At 48.0% G+C, this 25,334-nt stretch overlaps 1 protein-coding gene across 1 annotated transcript in view; it reads left to right on the top strand.

Moving 5' to 3' along the window:
• Nucleotides 1–24,888: 24,888 nt before the first annotated feature.
• The window catches only part of TRPM8 (transient receptor potential cation channel subfamily M member 8), a 90,008-nt gene continuing 89,562 nt past the window's right edge, over nt 24,889–25,334 (top strand). The window contains exon 1 of the mRNA XM_075528994.1: nt 24,889–25,005. Within this exon, the coding sequence (XP_075385109.1) occupies nt 24,889–25,005 (117 nt within the window). The remainder of the gene's footprint in view (nt 25,006–25,334) is intronic.

Raw genomic sequence — 25,334 nt, 5'->3', positions numbered from 1 at the left:
TACTTTCAACTTGGGAAAGTTACTTTATTTGTGTGAGTCCCAATTTCTCATCTGTGAGATGGAATCCTAATAGATAAAGTGACTTTAAACTTAAAATAAACCAATGGGCACAAACAAAGACCTTGAGCAAACCCCATCTGAATTTAGCGACTATCTTCAGAGTAGAACTGATGCATCAACACCAATGACTGAAGACCAGAAGATTTGTATGACGACATCAAGGGTATCATACATAAAGAATGAAGCAAAAAATAAAAAGAATTAAAAATAAAAAGACCAAAATGGATGTCAGAACGAAGTAAAAGATCTGAACAGAGTATTTCAAAGGGCAGCTTAAGAAGACAAAGGAAGGCATTCTAATGGGATGGGAATCTACAAAGAGCTGGCTTAGAACGCCCAAAGGGAGGAACACTCTCTCGGCATGTCTCAAGCTGGAAGAATCGAAGAAAGAATTCAAGACTTACAGTGCAGTGCTGAAGGAGTCTGTGAGCAAGGTCTCGAACAATTCAAGAAGTACTAAAGCAGATGGAATAAATACATAGGGCCACTAAAAGAATTGATTTAACCATTTCAGAAGGTAGCATATGATCAAGAACTGACGGTATTGAAGGAAAAAGTTATATCCATGGTGAACTGGAGAAGTTGGCAAACACAACAACAGCAAACTCTAGGGATGGATGGAATACCAGATGAGATATTTCAGCCAATGGATGCAACATTGGGAGTGCTTCCCACTTCTATTCAATGTAATTTAGAAAACATCTACCTGAGCAGACAGACAGACAGTGGACCTCTACTCAAGTACTCCCTCAACGCAAGAACACTTTGTTCTAATAATCTGGCATTCCCGACAAGATCACCGAAGACAAAATGGGTGCATAGGCAAGTGTGGTGAGGAAAGCTGATGATGCCCGGCTATCAAAAGATATTGTATCTGGGGTCTTAAAGACTTGAAGGTAAATAAGCGGCCATCTAGCTGAGAAGCAACAGAGCCCACATGGAAGAAGTAGACCAGCCTGTGTGATCACGAGGTGTCTATGGGATCAGGTATCAGGCATCAAAGACCCAGATAAAAACAGAAAGATCCTATCAATGTGAATGAGGGGGGAATGTGGAGTTCAGACCCAAAACCCATCAGAAGGGTCACAAGGAAGAGATGAGACAATCAGGGTGCAATATAGCACTGATGAAACATATAACATTCCTCTAGTTCTTTAATGTTCTTCCTCCCACTATCATGACCCCAATTCTACCTTACAAATCTGGCTAGACCAGAGCATGTACATGGGTACAGATAAGAGCTGGAAAAACAGGGAATCCAGGACAGATAAACCCCTCAGGACCAATAATGAGAGTAGCAATACCAGGAGGGAAAGGGGAAGGTAGGGGAAGAAAGGGGGAACTGAACACAATGATCTACATATAACTCCCTCCCAGGGGAATGGACAACAGAAAAGTGTGTGAAAAGAGACATAGGTCAGTGTAAGACATGACAAAATAATAATAATTTATAAATTATCAGGAGGGAAGAAAAAATGAGGAGCTAATACCAAGGGCTCAAGTAGAAAGAAAATGTTTTGAAAATGATGATGGCAATATGTGCTTGACACAACGGATATATGTATGGATTGTGATAAGAGCTGTACGAGCCCCCAGTAAAATTATCAGGGGGAAAAAGAACGAAAGAAAACAACTATCTGTCCAACCAAAGGAAGAGATCCATCTCTGTGTCCATTCCCAAGAAAGGTGACCCCATAGATCGCAAGTTATTGAACAATATCATTAATATCACATGCAAGTAAAATCATGCTGAGAATAAGTTTAAAAATGGTTCTCAACAGAGAACTTCCAGAAATGTGAGATGACTGCGTGGATCACAGAAAATTATGGATACCATTGGGAATTCCAGAACACTTAATTGTGTTCATGTAGAACCTATAAATAGACCACGAGGCAGTCATTGGAACAGGCCAAGAGAATACTGTGTGGTTAAAATCAAGGAAGGTGCACGATACGCTTGTACCTTCCATTATACTTATTTTATCTGTGTGCTGAGAAAATAATTAGAGAAGATGGAATATATGAAGAATACAGCATCAGGATTGGAGGAAGACTCACTAACAACTTGCAATATGCAGATGACACAATCTTGTTTGCTGATGTCACAGAGAATTTGATGAATGAAAATCAAAGGCTGCGACCTTCAATATTGATTACACTTCAAGGCAAAGGAAATAAAAACCCTTACAACTGAGTCAACAGACAACATCATGATAAAGAGAGAAAAGAATGGAATTGCCTAAGATTTCATTTAACTTGCGTTCACAAAAAACACTGATAAAAACAGCAGTCAAGAAATCAACCAATATTTTTGTGGTAGTTGCATAATCTGGTGTCAATTTGGGGCTTTAGAGGATTAAGAGTGAAGGGGTGGAGCCCAGTCTGTCAATTGGACCATAGCCAATGAGGTCTCCAGGCAGGCATGACTTTCTCCTGAGGATTCTGGGAAATCTGGTTTTCCCTCCTTGGAGGCTGGAGAGACACTCGGCTCACTCCCTTGGAGATGATCTACTGACAAGACACAAGGCTCACTCCCTGCGAGACATCCCTGAGAAGAAGCCACATGGATCTACCCCAATGCAGCCCTGGGAACTGGAGAAGCCACGTGGAGACCCTTGCCAGTGCTGAGATTCAAAGACTTTCTACCACTGGCCGGTGATCTTCCTGCATTCGGCATCATCACATGCGTTTCGTGAGTCTGAAGAGGGATTTTTAGATTGGTTTCAGACACATGGGCTAATATCGTACTTCTGAGTTTGGACTCGACTGGGCTGGGATATTTTGTCAATGTTCAATTTCTCTTGTATATAAAGCTCTTTCTTATACACACACGAGTCTCCGGATTTGTTTCTCTAGTCTATCCAGACGAACACAATTTTGGACTGGGTAAATCTACTGCAAAAGACCTCTTTCAAATGTTCAAAATCAAAAAATGTCCCTTTGAGAACTAAGATGCTCCTGACTCGGTCTGTAGTATTTCCAATCACTTCTTATGCTTACAAAAGCTGAATAAGGCCGACTGAAGACGAACTGATGCATTCGAATTATGGCAAAAACACTAACTTTCCAAGGAACCGATGAAAGAACAAACCAATCTGTGTTGGAAGAGGCACAGTCAGAATGCTCCTGAGAAGTGAGGATGGCATATCTCCGTCTTACATACTTAGGACACGTTATCGGGAGGGACCAGTCTCAGGAGCGGACATCATGCTTGGGTGATTGAAAGTGATGTGTACTGACCTCTTGGTTTGCTGAAGGCGATGGTTTACAATGTGAGCCCTAACGCTATTTTGAGTTTGACTTACATTCATTCTGTGTTACAGTTCTCCTTAAAAAAAATTATTGGCTGCGTGTCATAAAAGAATGTACAGTTTCACGTTCCACTATTTCTCCCTTTGTAACCACTCAGATAAGTGGCTAGGTCCAATGGGAAAGGAGGATTTTTAAGACTGTGACCCCCCTTGCTTTCCCCCCAAACCATTTATTATTTTTTTTCTTTTTATGTGTGAAATATAATGCAGAGAAAGAGAACTATATTATACATGGTTGTTTAGCCCCTCTCATCAGAGACAGTGTTGCACTAACTCCCCTCTCCTCCTCCTCTCCCCCCTCTTCCTTATTCTTCTTGCTGTTCCCCCTTACCCTCCCTCCACACGTCCCTGACCCTTTCACCTCCCCTCACTCCACGCCCGGCCTTGTCATAGTCTTCAGTCTTTTTCTTTGGTGTGCAGTCATTTTTATTTTCTTTCTTCTTTTATAATACATGTGTCACAAAATATTAATCTTCATGAGATCGACTAACTTTGCTGAGCTCAGCGACCTCCAATTCTGTCCATGTCATGAGGTTTTTGACAGATTCATCTCTTTTGTTTTTTAAGGATATGTGATATCCCATGGTGTGTATGTACCATTGATGGGAGGTGATATCTCATGTTGTTTTAATTTGTATTTCTTGCATAGCTGATGAACACAACTGATTGTTAGCTGTTTGAATGCCATCTTTAGTAGGTGTCTGTTCATGTCCTGATGTCCTGTGTGAATTTTTGATTGGGTTACTGTGATTTTTTATTAAGATGTTGTGGTATTCTATGTAGATTATAGAAATTAGCCCTTTATCTGATATACAATTGACAAATATTTTTTCCCAATCTGTGGATACATTTTTTCCTCTTTTGATGGAGTCTTTTGATGTCTACAAATGTGTTTTCAGAAGGCCCCAGTACTCTGTTTTTGTTCTGAAGTGTGGATGTTTTCATATTGTTTTATTATGCCTTGTATTAGGGCCCTTAAGTTTATTCTTATATTTTCATGGATGATCCTTATGTACTAGAGTTTATATTTAGGTCTTTAATCAGTCTTGAGTTTGTTTTTATATTGTGTGAGGTATGAGCCCCTTTTAATTCTTTTGTAGGTGGAGATCCAATTGTTCCAGCACAATTTATTAAAAAGGCTAACTATTTGTGATAGTTAGGTTTATTGTGCCAACCTGGCCAATAGGAACAAGTGGGATTGATCAGGTCACAGTTTGATTAGAGGGCAAAGAGATAAATGGCTCGGTAAGGCCCGCCCTCTCTTGCTCTCTGGTCATTGGAGCATGCTGGAGCGTGTGTGCTGCTGCTGTAGCTACTAAGTTCTCTGCCTCAACCTGTGAGCTGCCCTACCTGTGGACCAGGCCACCCTGTGGATCGTGTTGCTAGAGCTTGAGGTGTCTTTGAGATATGCTTTGCCACACTGCTGGTGCATACATTGCTTGAGCTTGAGGCTCGTGGATCCTGTCACCTTTCATTGCTTGTGTTCGACATCCCATCCGGGCCTGCTTTGCTAAGCTCCTTCGCTAAGCTCACTGTTGGTGACCCACCCTGCTGCTTGCTGCCTGTGGGCAGACTCTACTTGCCTTGCCCCAGGGAGGATTCTGCTGTCTGCTTCCATGGCCTTGGACCCAACAACCAATGTAAGTTGAAGGACTTCCAGTATGGTAAAAGTTCCATGGAAGTGAGTTGAACTGAACCCTCTGTACAGATGTGTGGACTAATTAGCTGTTATATTCCTTCTTGCTGTATAAACATATATATGTGTTTATAAATATAGGTTTCTATACAATCATAAATATAAATATATACATATATACAGTCATAAGTGTCCTGGTTTCATTTCTCTAGAGAACTCTCCTTACACACTCTTTAATGTGTTTTAGTCCTTTATTACAGACCAGGTGTCTATAAAGTGTTTGGATGTATTTCTGGGTTCTCTGTTCTAATCCATTGCTCTGGATACCTATCATTGTACCAGTATCAAACTGTTTTGATTACTTGACTGCCCAATAGGTTTTAAAATCTGGGAGTGAAAGGTGTCCTGCTTTTTTTTTTAATAGTGTTTTGCTTATCTTGGGTTTCTTTCCTGTCCATATACAGTTGGTGGTTAATTTTTCCATTTCTTTGAAGAATTTTGCTGGGACTTGGACCATGGCTGTATTAAATTTATCGTATTTTCAGTAATATTGACATCTTCACTTCATGATGTTTTCCTATCCACGAGCATGCATTATTCTTCCATTTGTGTAAGTCTCTTGATTTCTTTTAGAAATGTTTTAAATTTTAAAGCGTTACATTTTTTTTCTTGTATAAGTCTTTTGTTTTTCTGGTAAGATTTATTCCTGAGTACTTAATCTGTTGGGTAGTTGTTGTAAATGGTATTGTTCTTTTGATTTCCTTTTCTGAGTCCCCTTCTTTAATATACAAGAATCCAACTGGTGCTTGTATGGTGATCTTATAGCCTACTATGATGCCAAATATTTCAGTTCGTTGCAGCAATCTTTAATTGAATCTCTGAGGTTATCGATGTAGAGGGTTCTATCATCTGCAAATGAAAAGAGTTTTTTTCTTCTGAGTCAATGTGGGTGCCTCTAATAGCCTATTGGCATCTCCCGCTCTGCCTGAGACTCAGGACCACATTGAAGAAGGATGGGGATACAGGGCAGCCCTGTCTGGTCCCCATTCAAAGGGGAGAACATTTTCAACTCTCCGTTAAGGGAGGTGTTAACCGTTGGTTTTGCATATATGCCTTCAATTTGTTGATTAATTCCCCTTCTATTTCATCAAGTATTTTTTTATCAAGAATGGATTTTGAATTTTATCAAGTGCCTTTTTGTGCATCGACTAATATAATCATTTCAACAGGGGTTAGTAGGCCAAAGAAGTTTGGGAACCTATGGATTAAATGAGTGGAACTATCTGAAGCTTTTAGTTTCAGACTTAAAAACGAGGGCTTAAATATGAATGGGGATAATCTAAAGCAGCGGTTCTCAGCCTTCCTCATGCAGCGATCCCTTAATACAGCTCCTCATGTTGTGGTGACCTCCCCAACCATAAAATTATTCTCGTTGCTACTTCATCACTGTCATTTTGCTACTGTTATGAATTGGGGGACTCCCGTGAAAGGGTTGTTCGACCCCCAATGGGGTCATGACCCACAGGTTGAGAAACGCTGCTCTAAAATGATCATGATAAGAGGAAAAATCTCTTTCTAAGGTGGGCATGTGCCTGTTGGCCAGATTATATTACATGGAGAAATAATAGCTCTCTAGAAAGATTGTTATCATTGCTGTGGGTAAGGACAATAGTTTTGGGAGTACTCCACAGTCTCTATCCAACCTGTAGGCTTGATCTCTTCTTATGATTTTGAGCTTTGTTCTGCACTTTTCTGCCATGAGATACCACTCAAAAAACTCACTGCCATCAAGCCAATGCCCATTCATGGTGACCCTACAGGACAGGATCACCATGCCCCTGTGAGTCCCGAGAGACAGTCACTGTTTATGGGAGTCGAAAGTCCCATCTCCCTCCTGCGGAGTGGCTGGTTGTTTTGAACTGCTGACCTTGCAGTTAGCAGCCCAGCTCGTTAGTGCTATGGCATACAGGACCTTCTGGTGTGATCCTTTGGGGAGAAGTTGGTGGTGGTAGCTGGGCACCATCTAGTTCTTCTGGCCTCCAGACTGTGGAGACTGACACTTTCTCTGTTAGTACGTTGGACTGATTGTTTCCATACGTCTTTTGATTTTTATCTCTCCTCTTTCCTCTGGGTGGAGAGAGAACCATGACTCTTCTTTAGATGACAAGTTCCTCACGAGCTAACATGAAAATTCTTGACCACTCCAGTCTTTCCTGCATTTTATCCCAATGTTGCTGATTGGTCCCATTATGAGGATTTTTATTTTCTTTACATCAAAGTATAATCCCATACCTACAGGCTGTTAATCAGGAGCAACCAAACCAGACCAAACTACAAAGCGAATGGCATCTTGCGGACTACCAACTGCATCTGGGTATCGTTAGTAACACCGAAATTATTAGCAATTGTTATAATTAGTAACACCAAAATTGAGCTATAGTTCCCGAGCTGGATGTGTATCTATTGCAACTGCTGGTGTTGTAATTCTGGAACTGTTATGTATTCATACTTTGGACATGCTATCAGGATAGACCAATCTCTGGAGAAAGACATCATGCATGGTGTGTTAGAATAGGTAGACTAGAGAAATAAATGCAGAGACACTCATGTGTGTGTGGAAAAGAGCTTAATATCAAAGAGCAATTGTATATTGAGAAAAAATCCAAGCCCGGTCCAAATCAAGTCCATACGTCTGATATTAGCCCATATGCCTGATAATCAGTCTATAAATTCTTCTTCAGATTCACGCAACATATGCCATGATATTGAATGTAGGAAGATCACAGGCCAGTGGGTTAAAAGTCTTGTAGATCCAGTGGCAGTGGAAGCATTGCAGTGCTGGCGTGGGTCTCCACATGGCTCTTCCAGCTCCAGAGCTCTGGTTCCATCAGCATAACTCCATGTGTCTTGTCAGCACCAAGACAATGAAGAGAGAGTGTCTCCCACCTTCAGGGAGGAATACAGGAGTTCCCAGAATCCTCAGGAGAAGGCCATTCCCACACGAGATCTCATTGGCTATGGCCTGATTGACAGGCTAGACTCCACCCCTTCGCAAGTTGACAGGAGATGATGTCACTGCCACACTTGGTACAATGGAAGGGCAGCCAAAATGAGGAAGAGTCAGCAAGATGGACCGACACTGTGGCTGCAAACCAAGCAAACACCGAAAAGGTGAGGGAGGCAGAGGTGGGTGTGTTTCCTCTTGCTGTGCTCACGGTCACTAAGCATGGGAACTGACCTGACTGCACCTAGCAACAGTCCATAGGGCTGATGCTCGTGACCTGGGACGACATGTGTTTTATGGGTCTGTGGATCTGAGGTCTGGCATGGGTGTTACTGGCAGAAAAAATCAAGGTTCACAGGGCTTCCCTCCTTCTGGGAGCTCGTAGGGGAGGATCTATTTTCTTGCTTTTGCCAGCAACTAGAGGATTCCCCCCACCGTCATCCCACAGCCATTGGCTGTAGCCCTTCTCCCCGTCTTCCAAACCATTAACATAGCATCTCCTGGCCCCACCTCTACCATTCCCCCTCTTCCCCTCTTCTGCTTCTCTTTTGTCCACTTTCAAGGACCCCTGGTCAGAGAAGTTACTGCTGCAGAGAGTTTCATCCTCACGGGCGCTGGCCGCCTCATCTTTCTCCTGGAGAGCAGCCCAGGGCTTCAAACCACGCCCCTGGAGGTGAGGACCGGGCATCTCTGGGGTCATTGTCCAGCCTAATACAGAAACCTGAATGGATTGCTTCTCAAGAGTCTTTTAAACTTTTGCTGCCCTGTGCCTGCCTACCAGCTTAAAGGTTAGGGATTGGAACCTGCCCAGCAGTGCTGCAGAAAGGCCTGGTGATTTCCCGTCAGGAAGATTCAGCCACGACAGCCCTGAGGACCAGTCCCACTCAATCATACACAGGGGGCGGCACTATGTGACTGGTGTGTCTTTGTCTTCCTCTGTGTGTGTGTGCACGCGATAAAGAAATGAAGGTCCTGCCCCGATGGTGTTGTTGAGAATGTTTTCACCACAGTTTCAAGAGGCAAAAATAAGAATGAAACCCAAACCCACAGCCCTTGGAGACGAGCCCATGTGACTCCGCCCAGAAGTGCCTTGGAAGAAAGGTCTGGCAATCTACCGAGCAATCAGCCATTGCAAACGTGATGGACACATGCGGTCACCTGAGCCAGGTCAGTTTCTTCATCAGGCAACTGCTTGTCCCTGGACCGGCTTCCTTGGGTGCAGAAGCTTCCCCCGGCCCTATCCCTTTGAGAGTCCAGCCCCTGACCCAGAGCCTGGGAGGCAGGCCGTCCCGGCTGCTCTAATGGCTGTGGACGGAGCTTTGAGCGGGTCAGGATACTGCGGCGCTGCCCGCCCTCCCTTTGGAAAAGTCTTTCCCATCAGCTCACTTTGGGGGCAAGGCGTCTATTACCACCTGGGGTCGTGTGGCTATTTTTGCCTCTGGCATTTGACCCCTTTCTCACTCAGGGCCCACTCTGTGGGATGTCAAAACTTCTAATAATCCTAATTGTCCACCCCCTTTCATGGTCTGCTTCCATTACACTTGCCCGCCCCTCCCACCTCGGGGCTTTTAACAGCATCCCTGTGTCCCAGTCCTCGGAGTCTGCAGCCGGCTGGTGCTGCGTCGGAAACCCAGTGGGGCTGGCCGGGCCTCTCTCCCCACGCGGTTACCACTTGAAGCCACTCAGCAAGACTCTGTTTTCTCCAGCACAGGTTTCAGTAATGGGGATAAAAGGGAAGAAATGGGATCTGGTTGCTGGGACTCTAAAACCAGAGAGCAGGGTCAGCTAGGCCAAATGGGCAGTGTGTACATTTTTAATACCTGAAGCTCACTGGGGAGGCGGGGCCCAGGCAGGGCTGGAGTCGGGGTGAACTTGTTTCTCAACAGGCCAGTGGCCACCGGGATCCGTGTGCATGGATCCATGGCTTTCAAACGCAGGCCCCTCAGAAGCTCTCTGAAATGAGATCCCGATACCTCCTAGTTGACAGGCTTGCATGAAAGCGCATTTAGAAGGGACATAGGTCAGCTTGTCTGTTCTGCACGGAAGGTCGCACCTTTACAGAAAAATAAAATAGATGGTAAAACATATACAATCGGCATTAGTCCATTCTTTTTTGGGGGCACCGTTCAGTGACGGGTATTGTATCCGCTCTTCCATAGTTGTCGCCAAATCCCTCGCTGCCATAAACAAAAGCGGTGGGCACTTTCCTGAGCGCTGGGCACTGAGTTTTGGGTCAGGAGTTTGATTTCTACCTCACAGCGGCAGCAGCAAGCTCACCCGAGTCTTTGGGATGCAGGACCCCTCTGCCCAGAGCCGTACAGCTGGCATGATGGCTAGAGTTGATGTGCTCTTCAGCCGGGTCCTCGGATGGCACAAAGGCTCAGTGCTCTGCAGTTGAAAAGCCAGTTGCGCTCAGCCTTTGAATGGTGGGTGGTTCAAATCCAAGCAAAGGTGTCTCGGAGGAAAGAGCTGGGGATCTGCTTCTGTCCCTTCTCCTGGTGGTCCCTGGTAAGTTCCATATTCCTCCCCAGCCCCATAATTCAAGTGCATCTTCGCTCTTCCTTATCCACTGTCCGGCCTTTGCATGCATCGGAGGTGTCTGAGCCACGACCAGTCTGCAGTGTTCACCCCTCGGCGGGCCTCGGTGGAGGAATAACGGAGCTCCCTGCCATTGAGTCAGTGCTGACTCATAGTGACTCCCTGTGGGTTTCCGAGACTGTCAACTGGAGTAGAAAGCACAGTCTTTGTCCCTCGGTGCTGCTGGTGGTTTTGAACTGCCGACTATGCCCAGCGTGTAACCACTACACCACCGGGGGTGGGAGGGGGGAGAAGGGGTCTGGTTCCCTACCACAGTCTTTGAAGTTAAAGCTCCAAACGTGGGTGCTGAGCTGGACTGACCAGAGGGAAAGGAGGACACCGGTCTGGTAGGGCGGCCACAGGGCACCCATTCTTTCTAGAGTCTTCCTCCAGCCCTGACCCAAACCTGGGGTGCTGGGCCCAGCTTGCTGAGGAGGACCCTAGGCTCCTGAAGGCACAGGGGTGTGTCAGGTCCCGCAGTGAGCCAAGTGTTGGCAGGAGAAGGGAGGGCAGAAGTCTGGGCCACACACTAGTCAGGGGGCACTGGGCCTGCTTTGGGATACAAAGAAGTCCCCCTCCAGCCTGCTGAGGAGTGGGCTGGGACTCAGGGCGACCCTGTGTATCAGAGTGGAGCTGGTTTCCACAGGGACTGAGTCTGCAGAACCAGCTTGCTGGTGGCTCCCCGCTGTGGGTGTGCTGGAACCTCCCACTTTCCTCAGCCACTGACTCTGCTCAGGGTCGCCACCCACTGGCAACGGATGGCAGTGCAATGAAGCAGTATCAGCACTCCCCTGTGCCCCAAAAAAACCACAGACAAAAAAACCCAACTTGGAAAAATCTCCGGTATAGGTACATCTATAGATTATAGAGATAGTAGCTGTATTGATGATTGCCTATGGGCATGGCAGGGGAGGATGGGGAGAATTGAGGAGCTATCCACAATGAGTATGAGAAGAAAATGTCTGAAATAGATGGTGGTGAAGGTTGTACAACTCTTCTTTAAAAAAATCATTTTATTGTGGGCTCTTACAATCCATATATACATCGTATCAAACACATTTGTACATATGTTGCCTTCATCATGTCCAAAACGTTTTCTTTCTACTTGAGCCCTGGTACCGGCTCCTCTTTTTCTCTGCCCCCCACCCCCCGACTCCTGCCCTTGTGAATCCTTGATCAATTATATATTATTATTGTTATTTTGTATCCTACACTGTCCACTGTCTCCCTTCACCCTCATTTGTTCCTGATGTTTGTCCCCTTTGGTGTGGGTGGGCGGGCGGGTGTACGTCGATCATTGTGATCGGTCCCCCTTTCTGTTCTCTACTGTAAACTAGGTGAGAGTTTACAGATCCGATCACGTTTGCACTCAACAACTTATCAGACCTGCCAAATGGTTTGTCCTGTTTCTCCTCATCTCCCTCTTATTGGGTATCGTATCTTCCCCTTCCCTGAAGCTCCTGAAGAACAGAGGCCAGCTCCTCTTGAGACGATTGAACGGTTCAATCCTATCAGATGTCAGTATATGCCAGTATACTGCTGAAACTGTACTGCCTGCCTCAGGAGATGAGTTTCGTGAGGAGCCAGGCGCAGCGGGTCACTCGCGGAGTTGCTAAACACAAGGTCGGACGTTCTGACCCTCCTACTGCTCAGAGGGCAGAGAGCAGGATGGCCTGACACAGTGGTGGCAACGATGAAGCAGCAATGGTTGGGGGGATGAGGCACCAGGTGGTGTTGGTCCCTGGTACATAGGGTTGCTTTCAGTTGGAACTGACTCGATAGCACTAACGACAAACCACCCTGGCATGCCACTGGCTGGCAGAGTGGTCCTTTGTTCCGTTTCCCTCAGCCCCGTCTTCTCTTAGCATCAACGCTGTTCTCGTCTTTTCTGCCAGTCTGTGACCGGCTGTGATTGCTCAGTCTGGACCATTCCAGGAGCCTTGGTGATTCCAACTGGCTTTGTTCTTTCTACTATGCACGCGACCCTGCTGGTATTTGAAACACCAGTGACAGACCTTCCGGTTTCACAGCCACACCCACGTCACCAGAGCGCAACAGACCAGCAGACAGGTGGCTGGATCCAGAAGGGGGCGTGGAACCAGGGACACACACCATGTCTGACGTCAGCTGCTCTATGCTCAAAGCAGAGGACGACAGAAAGATGTTGACTGTGCTTCATTGACTAAGCAAAGACACTCGACGGCGTGGATCATGACACACTTTGTGTAAGCCTGAGAAGGATGGGAATTCCAGGACACTTAGTTGTGCTCGTGTGGAATGTGCACGTGGATCCCTGGAAGAAGGGAATGCTGAATGGTTTAAAATCAGGAAAGGTATGCGTCCAGGTTACGTCCTCTTGCCATCCTTGTTCAATCTGTATCCTGAGCAGATACTCAGATAAGCTGGCTTCCAGGAGGAAGAAGGTGGCAACAGGATGGGAGGAGGTTTCTTAACAATTTTGGATCTGCAGATGACACAACCTTGCTTGTTGAAAGTGAGGAGGACTTGAAGCACTCCCTGATGAAGACCGAGGGTCGCAGCCTTGAGGATCGATGGCCACTCAGTGGAAAGAGAACATACACCCCACAACTGGACCAATGGGAAGCATCGTGATACATGGAGAAAAAATTAAAGGTGTCTAGGGTTTCCTCTTTCTGGGATCCCCACTGAACGCTGACAGAAGCAACACTTGCGAATTCAAATGACGCACTAGCTTGGGTAAATCTGCCGTCCAAGACCACGTTAGAGTGGTAAAAAGCAAGGGTGTGATGCTACTTTGAGGACTAGGGTGAGCCTGACCCAAGCCATGCTGTTTTCCATCGCCTCATCTGGGTGTGAAAGTTGGACATTGAATAAGGATGCACTTGAGTTGCAGTGCTGGAGATTATTGACAGTTCCATGGACTGAAACAAAAAGCGATTGTGTCTTGTCACAAGTACGGCCAGAATGTTCCTTGGAAAAGAAGGAGGGCGAGACTTAGTCTCATGTACTTTGGACACGTTGTCAGGAGAGACCAGTCTCTGGAGAAGGACATTGTGCTTGGTAAAGTAGAGGGGCAGTGGAGAAGGGCAAGACTATGGTAGATACATAATCTTTTGTCAATTTGAGGATTAAGAGTATAGGGGGGGAGGCTAGCTTATCAATCAGGTCATAGCCAATGAGGCCTCTGTGTGGACATGGCCTTCTCCTGAGGATGCTGGGAAATTTGGTATTCCTCCTTGGAAGGGGGGGACTCTCTGCTCACCCCCTGGGAGACATAGCAGCTGACCAGACACATGAACCCACCCTGATACAGACACCTCTGCCAGCGCTGAGATTTTTCCAACGCCACTGGACCCAAAGACTTTTTACCCACTGGCCTGTGATCTACATTCGGCGTCATTGCATGTGTTTTGTGAGCCTGAAGAGGACTTTATAGATTGGTATCAGACATATGGGCTAATATTGGACTTATGGACTTGATCTGGACTGGGCTGGGATGTTTTGTCAGTGTTCAATTGCTCTTGTATATAAATCTCTTTCTTATACACACATGTACGTCCATGGATTTGTTTCTCTAGTCCCCCCAGACTGACACAAAGACATTGGACAAGATGGATAACACAGTGCCAGAAGCGCAAACACACCAGCAGTCGGGAGGACGGTGCAGGGCCAGGCAGTGTTTGGTTGCTCGTCCTGCGTAGTTATGGGTAGGAACCGACTTCTTTGCACCGAAGGACAGAGAATGTGTGAGCGTGTGTACTTCAAGGTCTTCCACTTCCTCTCTTTTTGCCTCATTTTTATTTCCCCCCTTTTTGCCTTCTAAGGCGAGCCCCAGCTCTTACGACAGTCTTCCTCCATTTGAGAACGTTTCCTTCTTTGGCCACAGCGCGCTCCCTTCCTCTAACAAAATGGGCATCAGCAGCATCACCTCTCCGTAGGATGAACTATGACGTGCTTGTGGCTGGTACATAACCTCCGGCCAACTTGAGGGTATTATGAGTGAACGGGGTGGAGTCTAGCCTGTCCATCAGGTCATAGCCAAAGCCTTTCTATGGGCGTGGCCTTCTCATGAGGATTCTGGGAACTACCTCTTTCCCCCCTGGAGGTGAGCCACACACTCTCTCTGTTTCACCTTCCTGTTGACAAGCCACATGGAGCCACGCTGATGGAGCCAGAGCCCTGGAGCTGGAGGAGCCATGTAGAGACCCACACTTGTGCTGGGAGGCTTCCACCACCACTGGATCCACAAGACTTTCCACCCACTGGACTGTGATTTTCCTTCATTTTGCATTGTTGCATGGGCTGCGTGAGTCCAAAGAGCAATTTATGGACTGGTATCAGATATATGGACTAATATTGGACTTGTGGCCTTGTTCTGGACTGAGCTGGGATGTTTTCTTAGTATACAAATACTCTCTGCTATAAAGCTCTCTCATACATAGATGAGTCTCCCTGGATTTGTTTCTCTGGTCTACCTGGACTCATGGAGAGCTCATGCTTCCATTTTCCCGTGGTGTCAACATGTCTGTGAATGCCCTTAGATGCTGTCCAGGCCGCTCTGACTCGTCAAATGAATGAAACAGCCACTGTTGAGTTGTTACAGCCATCGTGTCCATTCATTTCATGGGAGGGTCTGCCCCCCTTTTGTGTTGACTCTCTGCTTTACCAAAGGGGGCCTGTCCTCCTGTGACTGGTCTCTCCTGATGATGTGTCTGAAGTAAGCGAGATTAAGTTCTATTGTCTTTACTTCTGAGGCCCATTCTGCCTCTGCACTTCCTCCAAGACAGCTCTCATCAGTCCCCTGGCAGTCTTTGTTATGTTTCATTATCCCCCACCCCCACCCCAACACCCTGGTTCAAAGGCGTCTGCTCTTTACCTGTCCTTCTGTTTCACTGTACAGCTTTCAGAAGTATGGGAGGCGATTGAACTTGCCTTGGCTTGGGCCAGGCACATCTTAGTTGTGAAAGTGTTCTCCCCACCCCCCCACCCCCCACTACCTGGAATACTTTAAGGAAATCTTTTGCGGCAGATTTTCCCAATGACGTGGGTCCTTTGATTCCATGGACGTTGATGGTTGAGCTGAGTAGAATATAATTCTTGACAACTTTGATAGCTTCTCCATTTGACATGATTATTTTATCGTGATGATTGTGAGGATTTCATTTTCAGAATCCCTGGTGATGCTGTGGGAGCCCTGATGGTGTAGCGGCTACACACTGGGCTGTGATCCCCATGGTCAGCAGTTCAAAACCACCAGAAGCTCTGTCAGAGCAAGACTGGGCTTTCTATGCCCATAAACAGGGACAGTCTCAGAAACACACTGACTGCTATGAATCAGCATGGGCTTGGTGGCAGTGAGGGTTTTTGTGTGGTGGCACCGTGGGTTAGGCAGTGGGTTGCTAAAGCAAGGTCAGCAGTTCAAATCCACCAGCCTCTTCTTGGAAGACAGGTGGCTGTCTGCTTTCATCGTGATCCATAGACTTGGAAATCATCGGAGGGGGTTATACTCAGTCCCACAGGAGGGTTATGAGTCAGATAGACTGGACAGCATTTGGTATGGGATGTTTTTAGCAAATGAGGAAAGCATAGCTCTCTATTCTATTCCCATGTGTTTAAGGGAAAAAAATCAATTTGGGCACCTCTGGCCATGGAGGTGCCACTGAAAGCATGGTGTTTACGGGAACTAGGGTTTATGCTTTCATGGTTGTTTCATCTTCAACTTCGGCACCACAGGTTCACCACGAAGTCTGAATGGAGACCTTCCTGTCCTAATGGCTCAGTTCGATTTGACTCCGGCCCTGGGTTCCCCATTTGATTATGGGGCCTTTCCCATTCCCCATCCTCCCAAGAGCCTCCACTCAACATCATGGCTCTCCCGGGAAGTCTCCCTTCCCCCCGGAGTCTCCACATTCAGGGACCACATTCCATCACCTGCTTCTAGTCTTTGCCAGCTCATTGGTGTGGTTTTCTAATTGGATTCCAGGTTCTGATTCCACGTTTTCTTCTTTTGAAATCTCTGAAACGACTTGGTAGGATGCCTTGCAGACCTCAGGCTGGCAGGATAAGGCTGGTCGACTGGCCCCATCTCTCTGTGAAGGTGCACAGAGGGTAGGAAAGGACCCCTTAGGAGCTGGGACGCCCACATTGCTAGGATGCATCGAAGGGTCCCTTGGGAGTTTTCAGATTCTCTCGCTCAATTTATGTCTTGATCTCCCCTCATATCCAGTCTCCTTCAGATGCATCAGATCCATCACCGACCCCGGGAGCCTTGGTGGTGTAGTGGTTACATGCTGGGCTACTAGCCACAAGGTCGGCAGTTCGAAATCACCAGCCACTCCTGAGAGAAAGACAAAGCTTTCCACGTCTGTAAAGAGTTACAGCCTCAGAAACCCACAGGGACAGTCCTACCTTGTTCTGTGGGGACACCGGGGGTCTGAATCGACTCAACGGCCGTGAGCTTAGTATAGGGTACCACCACAATCCCGTCCATCCTCTCCCTCCTTCCAGACCTCAATCCAACCTCATTGCCAGCAAAAGAAGTGGCCGTTGACATCGTTTGTTCCATTCCTATCTCCTTCCCTTGGGAGAGAGTGGAGGTCATGGAAACCCTTGATGGCTGGTGGGCGGGGTTGCATTTATTTGCGCCGTACATAACTGTTATGTTGTCGTGTCTTTGACTTGTCTGCGTCAACGATTTCACATATGCATATATGATAGAAATCATCACAATGCTCAGTGAGCAATAGTCACTACGAACTATCAGATCTGTGGTGCATCATCTAAGACTTACAGATTCCCAAACTTATTGGGCCTAAGAGAAAAATAAAACACAACAAAACAAAACACTCAGTGCCCAGCTGGCAATGAACAACTTTGCTATGAGCCTAAAATCCAGGGCAAACTGCAGGTAATCAGAGTTTATTAGCCCCCACCCTCATGCTACCGGATTGCTGCAATGCTCCCCACACCCCCTGGGGTGGGGTATTGCCCACTTTGGCAACACTGGGATTCAAGGCTATCCACTGGCATTATTGCTCCTAGGAGGATCTTTAATCGATCGGAAGGATGAAATGGGTGACAAGCTGGGCTAACTGCAAGGTCATCAGATTGAAACCACCAGTTGCTCCACAGGAGAAAGATGAGGCTTGCTACTCCTGTAGAGATGTGCAGCCCCAGACACTTACAGGGGCAGCTCCACTCTGCCCTACAGGGTCAGGATGAGTTGGAATCGACTCGATGTGGCCAGGTTTGGTTTCCATGGAAATATTACCGACGACGAACACTAGCACAGCTGACTTTCCACGCCGCCCCGACCTACCTGGTTCAGAGCTGCACGTGTGTCCACGTGGAGAAAGTGAACAGAACCAGCCCTCGTCCCGGCGCCTCTCCTGCACGTACTTTCCGCTCTCTTTATTAAAAGCTCTGGATCGTTCATTGGTCTCATCACCCAGAGAGAGCATTTTTCTGCTTCATTTGTGGTCTTTAAAGTGTAGAAATGACACTGGGTACCATGGGAGACGGGAAGATCCTGGACAAACAAAGCTGGGCATTTTGTACCCTTGCTTCATGAGCCTTTAAGCTGCCATGTCTTAGAATCCAGCAGCCTCACTCACAGTCAGTAGTTCAATTGCTACAGAGTGCCATGGCTGTAAGCATCTCCCTCTAAGCTACAGAGTGCCATGGCTGTAAGCATCTCCCTCTAAGCTACAGAGTGCCATGGCTGTAAGCATCTCCCTCTAAGCTACAGAGTACCATGGCTGTAAGCATCTCCCTCTAAGCTACAGAGTGCCATGGCTGTAAGCATCCTCCCTCTAAGCTACAGAGTACCATGGCTGTAAGCATCTCCCTCTAAGCTACAGAGTGCCATGGCTGTAAGCATCCTCCCTCAGTGGCTGAAGTTCCCCAGCTTAGAAGAACCTCAGAGGAGAAGGCGGGGCTTAGAAAGCTTAAGTTATAAAAGCCATGGGGCCTTCTGCAAGGAGCGGAGAGACGTGGGATCTTTGGGGTGGAAAACGACCCTCCTGAAACAGCCTCCCAGGTATGCTTTCCAGTTTTGCCTTTTCCTCCCCATGACTGTTGTGACTGTTTACCTTACAACATGCATGTGGATTGAGTGTGTTCGAGATGGGCATCATTTGGTTAAAAAACAAAACCCTTTTTATTGAATCTGTGAAATGAACAGGCGGCAACGCGTTTCTCAGAAAGAGGTGGAGAAAGAGCAAAGTACAATTCCAGGGCTATCTCTGGTATGCGCTGGGGTTTATGCAGAAGTGGAGACATGTTTAGAATTGCCAGAAAATGGAAAGATTTAATTTCCGGGCTTTTTCTTCCTCTGGGCTGACAGGAGTCTGCGCTTTCCTCAAAAGAGCACTACTGAGCAATCGACTGGCATCTTAACTCGACAAGCGGCTCACTCCAGTCTGGGCTCTTGACCTACAGGGATTATAAATCAAGGAAGACCACAGTCAACCCTCACACCAAGCAAATGCTCATAGACAAAGTAAACATGCTTGTAGAAGGAAAGCCTATTTAGTTCATTCGTCTGGCTCCGTCCGCCCTTTCTGTCTGCCACTCGTGTCATTTAGCGGCAAGCTGGAAACACAGAGGGTGCAGATGAATAATTAAAGGTTGCATTTCTCTTTAATTTTGAGTCCATTATTCCCCATCGTGACTTTTGCTTCCTTCCAGAGTTAAGATTCCTAAGCGGAAAATTAGGAAAGGGTTATTTCTTGAGTCTAGCCTACAGGGCCAAATAAAGCACATTCCCAGCAAGATCGGCCTTGTAGCTTGTCGCTCTCTTCAGCGTGTGAAGCCCTTTCTGTCAGGGCATGATGTGGGGTTGAGGGTGGCGTGGTTTACAAGATGTGGGTGCTTGGCTTTGTTTCTGGAGGGTTTTGGAGACAGAATTCATGCTATCCTTTATAAGGAGCTTTTGTCACACCTAGGAATGCTGCCTTAAGAGCGACGTGCACTTCTTTCCCACTTGTGTTGGCAGAGGGTTATAGTCACTGGGGGTCCCTTGCCTTTACCCCCATCCCAGGGACTCTCTCTATGAATTAGAATTGACTTGATGGCAATGGATTTTTGTTGCTGTTTGGTTTTCAGCAAGTGGCACCACAGAGCCTGGCCTTCATCTTGTAACCTCTCTGGCCCCATCTCTCTAATTTGAGGTCAACTACGCTGAATCAATGATGTAGGTGCTGGGCTTTATTTCTTGAGGCTAGCCTAATAAAAACATTCCCAACTTCTCAGACTTTCTGCCATGGGCTGCTGGGAGCAGACAGCTAGCTATGCTCCCAACAGAACGCGTCTCAGTTCTTCTCCGGTGGGGAAGTTGACGGTGACGCTAGCGTCCATGTTGATGGTGATACCAAAGAGTGCATGAGCTCTTTCCGGTCTTCGTCATTCTCGCAGCATCCTGGTAGGGTTCTTGCCAAAATGAGAATGGAAAAGATTTCTCTGGGCGGTGCCATCTGCATCTGCAAGTGTCCTGCTTAGCGTTGCCGTGAATAGCTGGCTGGAGGGAGGTGGATTTGTCTGGGGTTTGGTGGAGGGTAGCATTCTTTGAGTTCTCCTCCTCAGTGTCACACGGAGGGGCCCTCTCCCTTACTTTGCTTCGGCATAAGGAGGCTTAGAAGCATGCCACCGGCTGAGAGGGACATCCGAGGTCCGGCCCGCCCATGGCAATCGGCAGACTACAGTCCTTGCAAAACATGCCCTCATCCAAGTAGTGTTGTGTGTGCTGTCAAGTCACTCCTGGCTCACAGGGACCCCGTGCAAAACAGGAGCAAACACCGCCCGGGCCTCGGCCACCCTCACCATTGTTCATGCCTTGGAGCCCATTGTCGCGGCCACGCTGCCCACTCCTCTCATTGAGGGTCTTCTTCTATCGGCTGGCCCTCTATTTCACCAAGTGGGATGGCCTTCTCCAAGGACTGGTCTCTCTTGACACGATGTCCAAAGTGCACGAGGTGCAGTCTTGCCGTCTTTCTCCTGAGGAGCATTCTGGCTGCACGTTCTCTGAGATGGATGTGTTTGTTCTGTCGGTGGTGCCCGGTAACGAGGCCACTCACATGGTGTGAAAAATGTAAGCCCCGTCTCAGAATGGTTTGCACACAAGTTGTTAAACAGGAACTTAGTTTTCCGTGTCAAAGTCCACTGACAGCATGACAAAATATTGAAAACAAGACAAGACAAATCATACTGACTGTGCCGTCTTTAGATTAAGACCCCTAGCATCTCTGAGATCCCTGTTTGCATTGGGCTCCTGAGATGCCTGTGTATTCAGGTGTCAAGGGGTGACTTCCAGATAATTCAAAATTATTAATGAGCATCAATAATAAAAATAAAGGATGGGCAACTTCTCTTCCAACAAGGAAGCTGAGGTTTCTAATCCTTCCCAGAAAAGAAATTGGATGAGCTATTAGTGTAAGAAGGGAGAGAGAGCTTTATAGACAAGAGTTTTATATACAAGCGCGTTCCCTCTTACACCTCCTTCGGAGGTCCTCATGGTGAGAATGAAAAAGGCACTAGCATTTACCAAGTGGTTCTTCAAGCACCAGTTTAACTCTAAATCTGCGAGGATCCACACTCTTTCTTTGGCCTTGTAACTGTCATTGTCGTAAAGATTTTTGTGCTGAATGGGACGAAGGTTCACAGAGCCCATCAGTTTTCCCTCCAACAGGTCATGCCCATTGGGCCTCATGTCATTGACTGCAACCTTCACAAGGGAACACCATGGATTCCAGTTCCTCTCTCTGTCTCCCGTGTCCATCCTCCTTCTTTCCCGACCCTTCTGGAACTGCGTCCTTGGGAGAAGCAGACTCTGAGAGATCACGGCATTCAGACACACAGAAGCTCTCGAGTTGTGAATGAGTGGTGGTGTCCAGCCTCCAGAATGGTTTTTCCAAATTCCCAAGCCCACTGGCTTTTGGCTTTGCTTTCTGCACCATCACTTTCTTTCTTGGTGTGTTTATTTGAATTCCTCTTGACCTTGCCTTTTTGAGGATTAAAGAAGAGGACTTTTCCACCCTTGTCTGCACTTGTCTATGGCCTGCGAAGTGAGGTTGGAGCATTTCCCAATCTTGGAAATTTTAGAAGTGCAACAATGTAATCAATTGAGTTTATGAGCTACATGGAATCATCCTATCCATGAACATTTGACTCCCATAAACTAACTCTCTCTCTCTCTCTCTCTCTCTCTCTCTCTCTCTCTCTCTGAGTGTGTGTGTGTGAAGGTAGGTCAGCCTTGACCCTGGCTGTGAGTTTGCTTAGAGTCTTATGAGCATGATGGTCTCCCTTGTGTCATCAGCATCATTGTATTGGTGGATTCTCAGGATCTACTTCTGCCGAGTCGATTCTAACTCATAGTGACCCTATAGCACAGAGTAGAACTGTCTGATGGGGTTTCTAGGGCTATAATCTTCTTCCCCCCAACCTTTCAAGGTTGTGAGGTTTACAGAAGCAAACTTCCATGTCTTTCTCCCACAGAATAGCTGGTGGGTTCCTTAACCACGGCGCCCCCAGGGGCCCAAAGCAAACCCATTGCCCCAGAGGTGTGATATTTCTGGAAGTGGACTGGTGCACACTTGTCCCGTGGAGTGGCTGGTGCGTTTGAATTGCTGACCTTTGACCTCCCAGCTGAGCACTTAGCTGTGGAACCACTAGGCTTTCTAGGATTCTTATTCCCCAAAAGCAAAAATCACTACGATCAAGTCCATTCTGGCTCCTGGCAAGTTGTCAGAGTAGAACTGCCTCTGTGACTCTGTACGGGAGTAGACAGCCAAGTCTTTCTTCCACGGAGTGGTTTGAACTGCTGACCCTGTGGCTAGCAGACAAGTGTGGAACCACTACGCTATCCGGGCTCTATTGGGGAACATTCATTTGGTGGGGCCAGTCCTCATCTGTTTCAGTGATATAATTTTCAACTAGCTTTTCCTCCTTGTTCAGGGGCCCATCAATTTTAGAGAGATCTACTCAGAATTCAAGATGAGACAGAGGCTGACCTTAGACTGACACCCCGTACTTGTAAGCCTTGTATGGTATTGCCTCCCCCATGGGTGGGACACCAGTGTTTCTGGCAGATGGAGCCCAAACACAGCACATTTCACATAAAGAAGGCCCACGTGAGGGGCAGGGTTGGCAGGTCCCTGCCTTGTGATTATTTGGGCATTCTGCTTTCTAAGGTTTATGAGAAATCCTTAGCTCCCAGTTGTGGAGGTTGTCTTCAACCGGTCTGTTACCTTGGCATTCTCAAGTCTCCCACACAACTGGACCGATGACCGACGTCGTGACAACTGGCAAGGAAACTGAAGTTGTGAAGAGTTTCCTTCAACTCAGCAGGAGTATAAAAATCAGGGCATGTATTCCTCTGGGCAACTTTGCTGCCAGCTAGGCCCAGGCATGGCATAGCGCAGGGAAAGGATATGGAGGAAAATCAGCTCAGGGAAGAGAAATGCACAGGGCAGAGTCCAAAGTGTTACAGGGCTACAATGTAACAAGGTGTGACAATATGCACACCTTGTTACATTGTAACAAGAGGGTTGCCAGCTGAGGAAGCTCACCAGAACGTCTCGGGAGAGTTTGCATCGGGGCTTGACTAGGTAGACAGGACGGACTCCTTGTGGGATCCATCCCGTGGCCCAGAGCCCACCCTCAATCAGGACCAGACCCTGCCCTAAGCAGACACTCGCAGGACGGAGGGTGCTCCTAGAAAGGAAGGCAAGGGACAAAGCGGGAGCTGCTGATAAAGAAGGCATCTTCCCACACAGCTCTCCTGCTGCTCGGGAGACTGGGGGGGAAGGGGGGAACAGGATCAAAAGGCAAAACACCCCCCCTGCCAGGAGACCTGGGCATCGTGTCCCCGCACCACAGGCGCCCTGCTTGGAAGCAAACTGCTGAATGGGAATCCTCATGGAGGCCGGACAGGATTGATTTGTGGTTTTACTACAATGTATGTAAAGTACCACTTAATACTTGGAGCCTCCTTTACAATGCCCAGGGAACGAAGTCAAAGACGCTCTCAGTGCTTTAAAGAGCCCGGGCCAACCATGCCAGGTGAACTGGAGAGCCGTTTCCAGCCTCTGAGTCACCAGAGAGTTTTGTGGCTTGTCAGGGACAGTGTGACTGAGGAAGGGGACAGTGTGACTGAAGGAGGGGACAGTGTGACTGAGGGAGGGGACAGTGTGACTTAGGGAGGGGACAGTATGACTCAGGGAGGGGACAGTGTGACTGAAGGAGGGGACAGTGTGACTGAGGGAGGGGACAGTGTGACTTAGGGAGGGGACAGTATGACTCAGGGAGGGGACAGTGTGACTGAAGGAGGGGACAGTATGGCTGAGGGAGGGGCCGGAACCAGAGTTGAGGGGTGGGGCCGGTGGGTTGGCTCCAGTCTACGAGCACGGTATTTCTGCATGCAGGGGTCCTGGAGGGTAATTGACAGCAATCTGTAGCAGAAGGGGGATTGGGGTGGCATCCTGGAGGGTAATTGGCAGCAATCTGTAGCAGAAGGGGGACTTGGGGTGCCGTCCTGGAGGGTAATTGACATCAATCTGTAGCAGAAGGGGGAATTGGGGTGCCATATTGACTCCTCATTCTGTCTTCATTGGAAGCTCTGCTGAAACTGCTTCCCATGGGTGGCACAGCTGGAGTCTGGATCCCGGCGACATAGCTCAGGGATGACCAATGACAGATAGGTGGCCAGGTTGTTCTGTGAATTCCCTTTACTCCACAGTGAATGAGTAGCCACTGGGGACTTTGCAGTGTAGACCTTGGGGGCTCTGTGGGTGTGGGTCCAGCCCACTGCGACCCAGAGCATTCCACACAGTCCCATGAATTGGTGGGGTTCCCAGGGCTGCATCTTGGGAAGGCTTGACGTGTTGTGCCAATGCTCCAAGACCACCGTGACCCAACTTGAGCACCTGTAGCAGGGAGCATGGCGGCATATGTCAAACAGTCTCTGCAGAGAGCGAGATGTGGCGGTCGTGCCCCTGTATGTGTGAGGCAGCGGGAGAGAAGGGTGTGGCTTCAGAGGCCAGGCAGTGGGTCAGACAGGTGAGATGGGGGAAGTTCTAGGAAGGTACCCCCATGCAGGGGCCTAGAGGGGAGGGAGCACCGTGGAGGCCCACCCAGCATGAGGGGACAGGGAAGCTCCCTGAGGATGGAGGGGAACTAGGTGAGCAGAGCAGGTGACAGGGGAAGGTGGGTGGGGTCAAGCCAGAGGGGATGGGGCCTTGAACCCAGTGCCTTCCACTGTGCTGTCTGTAGCTCAAATCAACATTTCCACCTGTCCTCCAGCAGTTCTCCCAGCCGTTGGCCAGATGTCCTTCCAGGGTGCCAAGCTCAGCATGAGGAACCGGCGGAACGGCACGTTGGACAGCACGCGGACCCTGTACTCCAGCGCGTCTAGGAGCACCGACGTCTCCTACAGCGAAAGTGTGAGTTTCCTGCGCCACCAGCACATGCCCCTGGTGCCTGACAGCGCGTGACCTTAGAATGTGCGATCACGTGGGGGCCAGTGCTTGCCCTCAAAACACAAAGCGTCACCTCTCAAGGCAGTGTTGTGTGACGTGAGGGGGTTGGGCAGACGTGTTTTCCCAGCATTTCCCTTTCCACGTTGCTAGGTTTGCCTTGACACGGAGTCAGGCAGTGCACTTGCGATCGCGAAGAAGGCCAGACTTACTGGTGGAAGCCCTGACCCTGGGCCCCCTGGTGGTGCTGGTGGTTAGGAGCTGCTGAGTCGGTTCCGACTCACAGAGGCCCGGTG

Source organism: Tenrec ecaudatus, chromosome 13, assembly GCF_050624435.1.
Source record: "Tenrec ecaudatus isolate mTenEca1 chromosome 13, mTenEca1.hap1, whole genome shotgun sequence".
NCBI lineage: Eukaryota > Metazoa > Chordata > Mammalia > Afrosoricida > Tenrecidae > Tenrec > Tenrec ecaudatus.
Note: the sequence above shows the minus strand (reverse complement) of the source record. Positions and strands in the feature narration are given on the sequence as shown.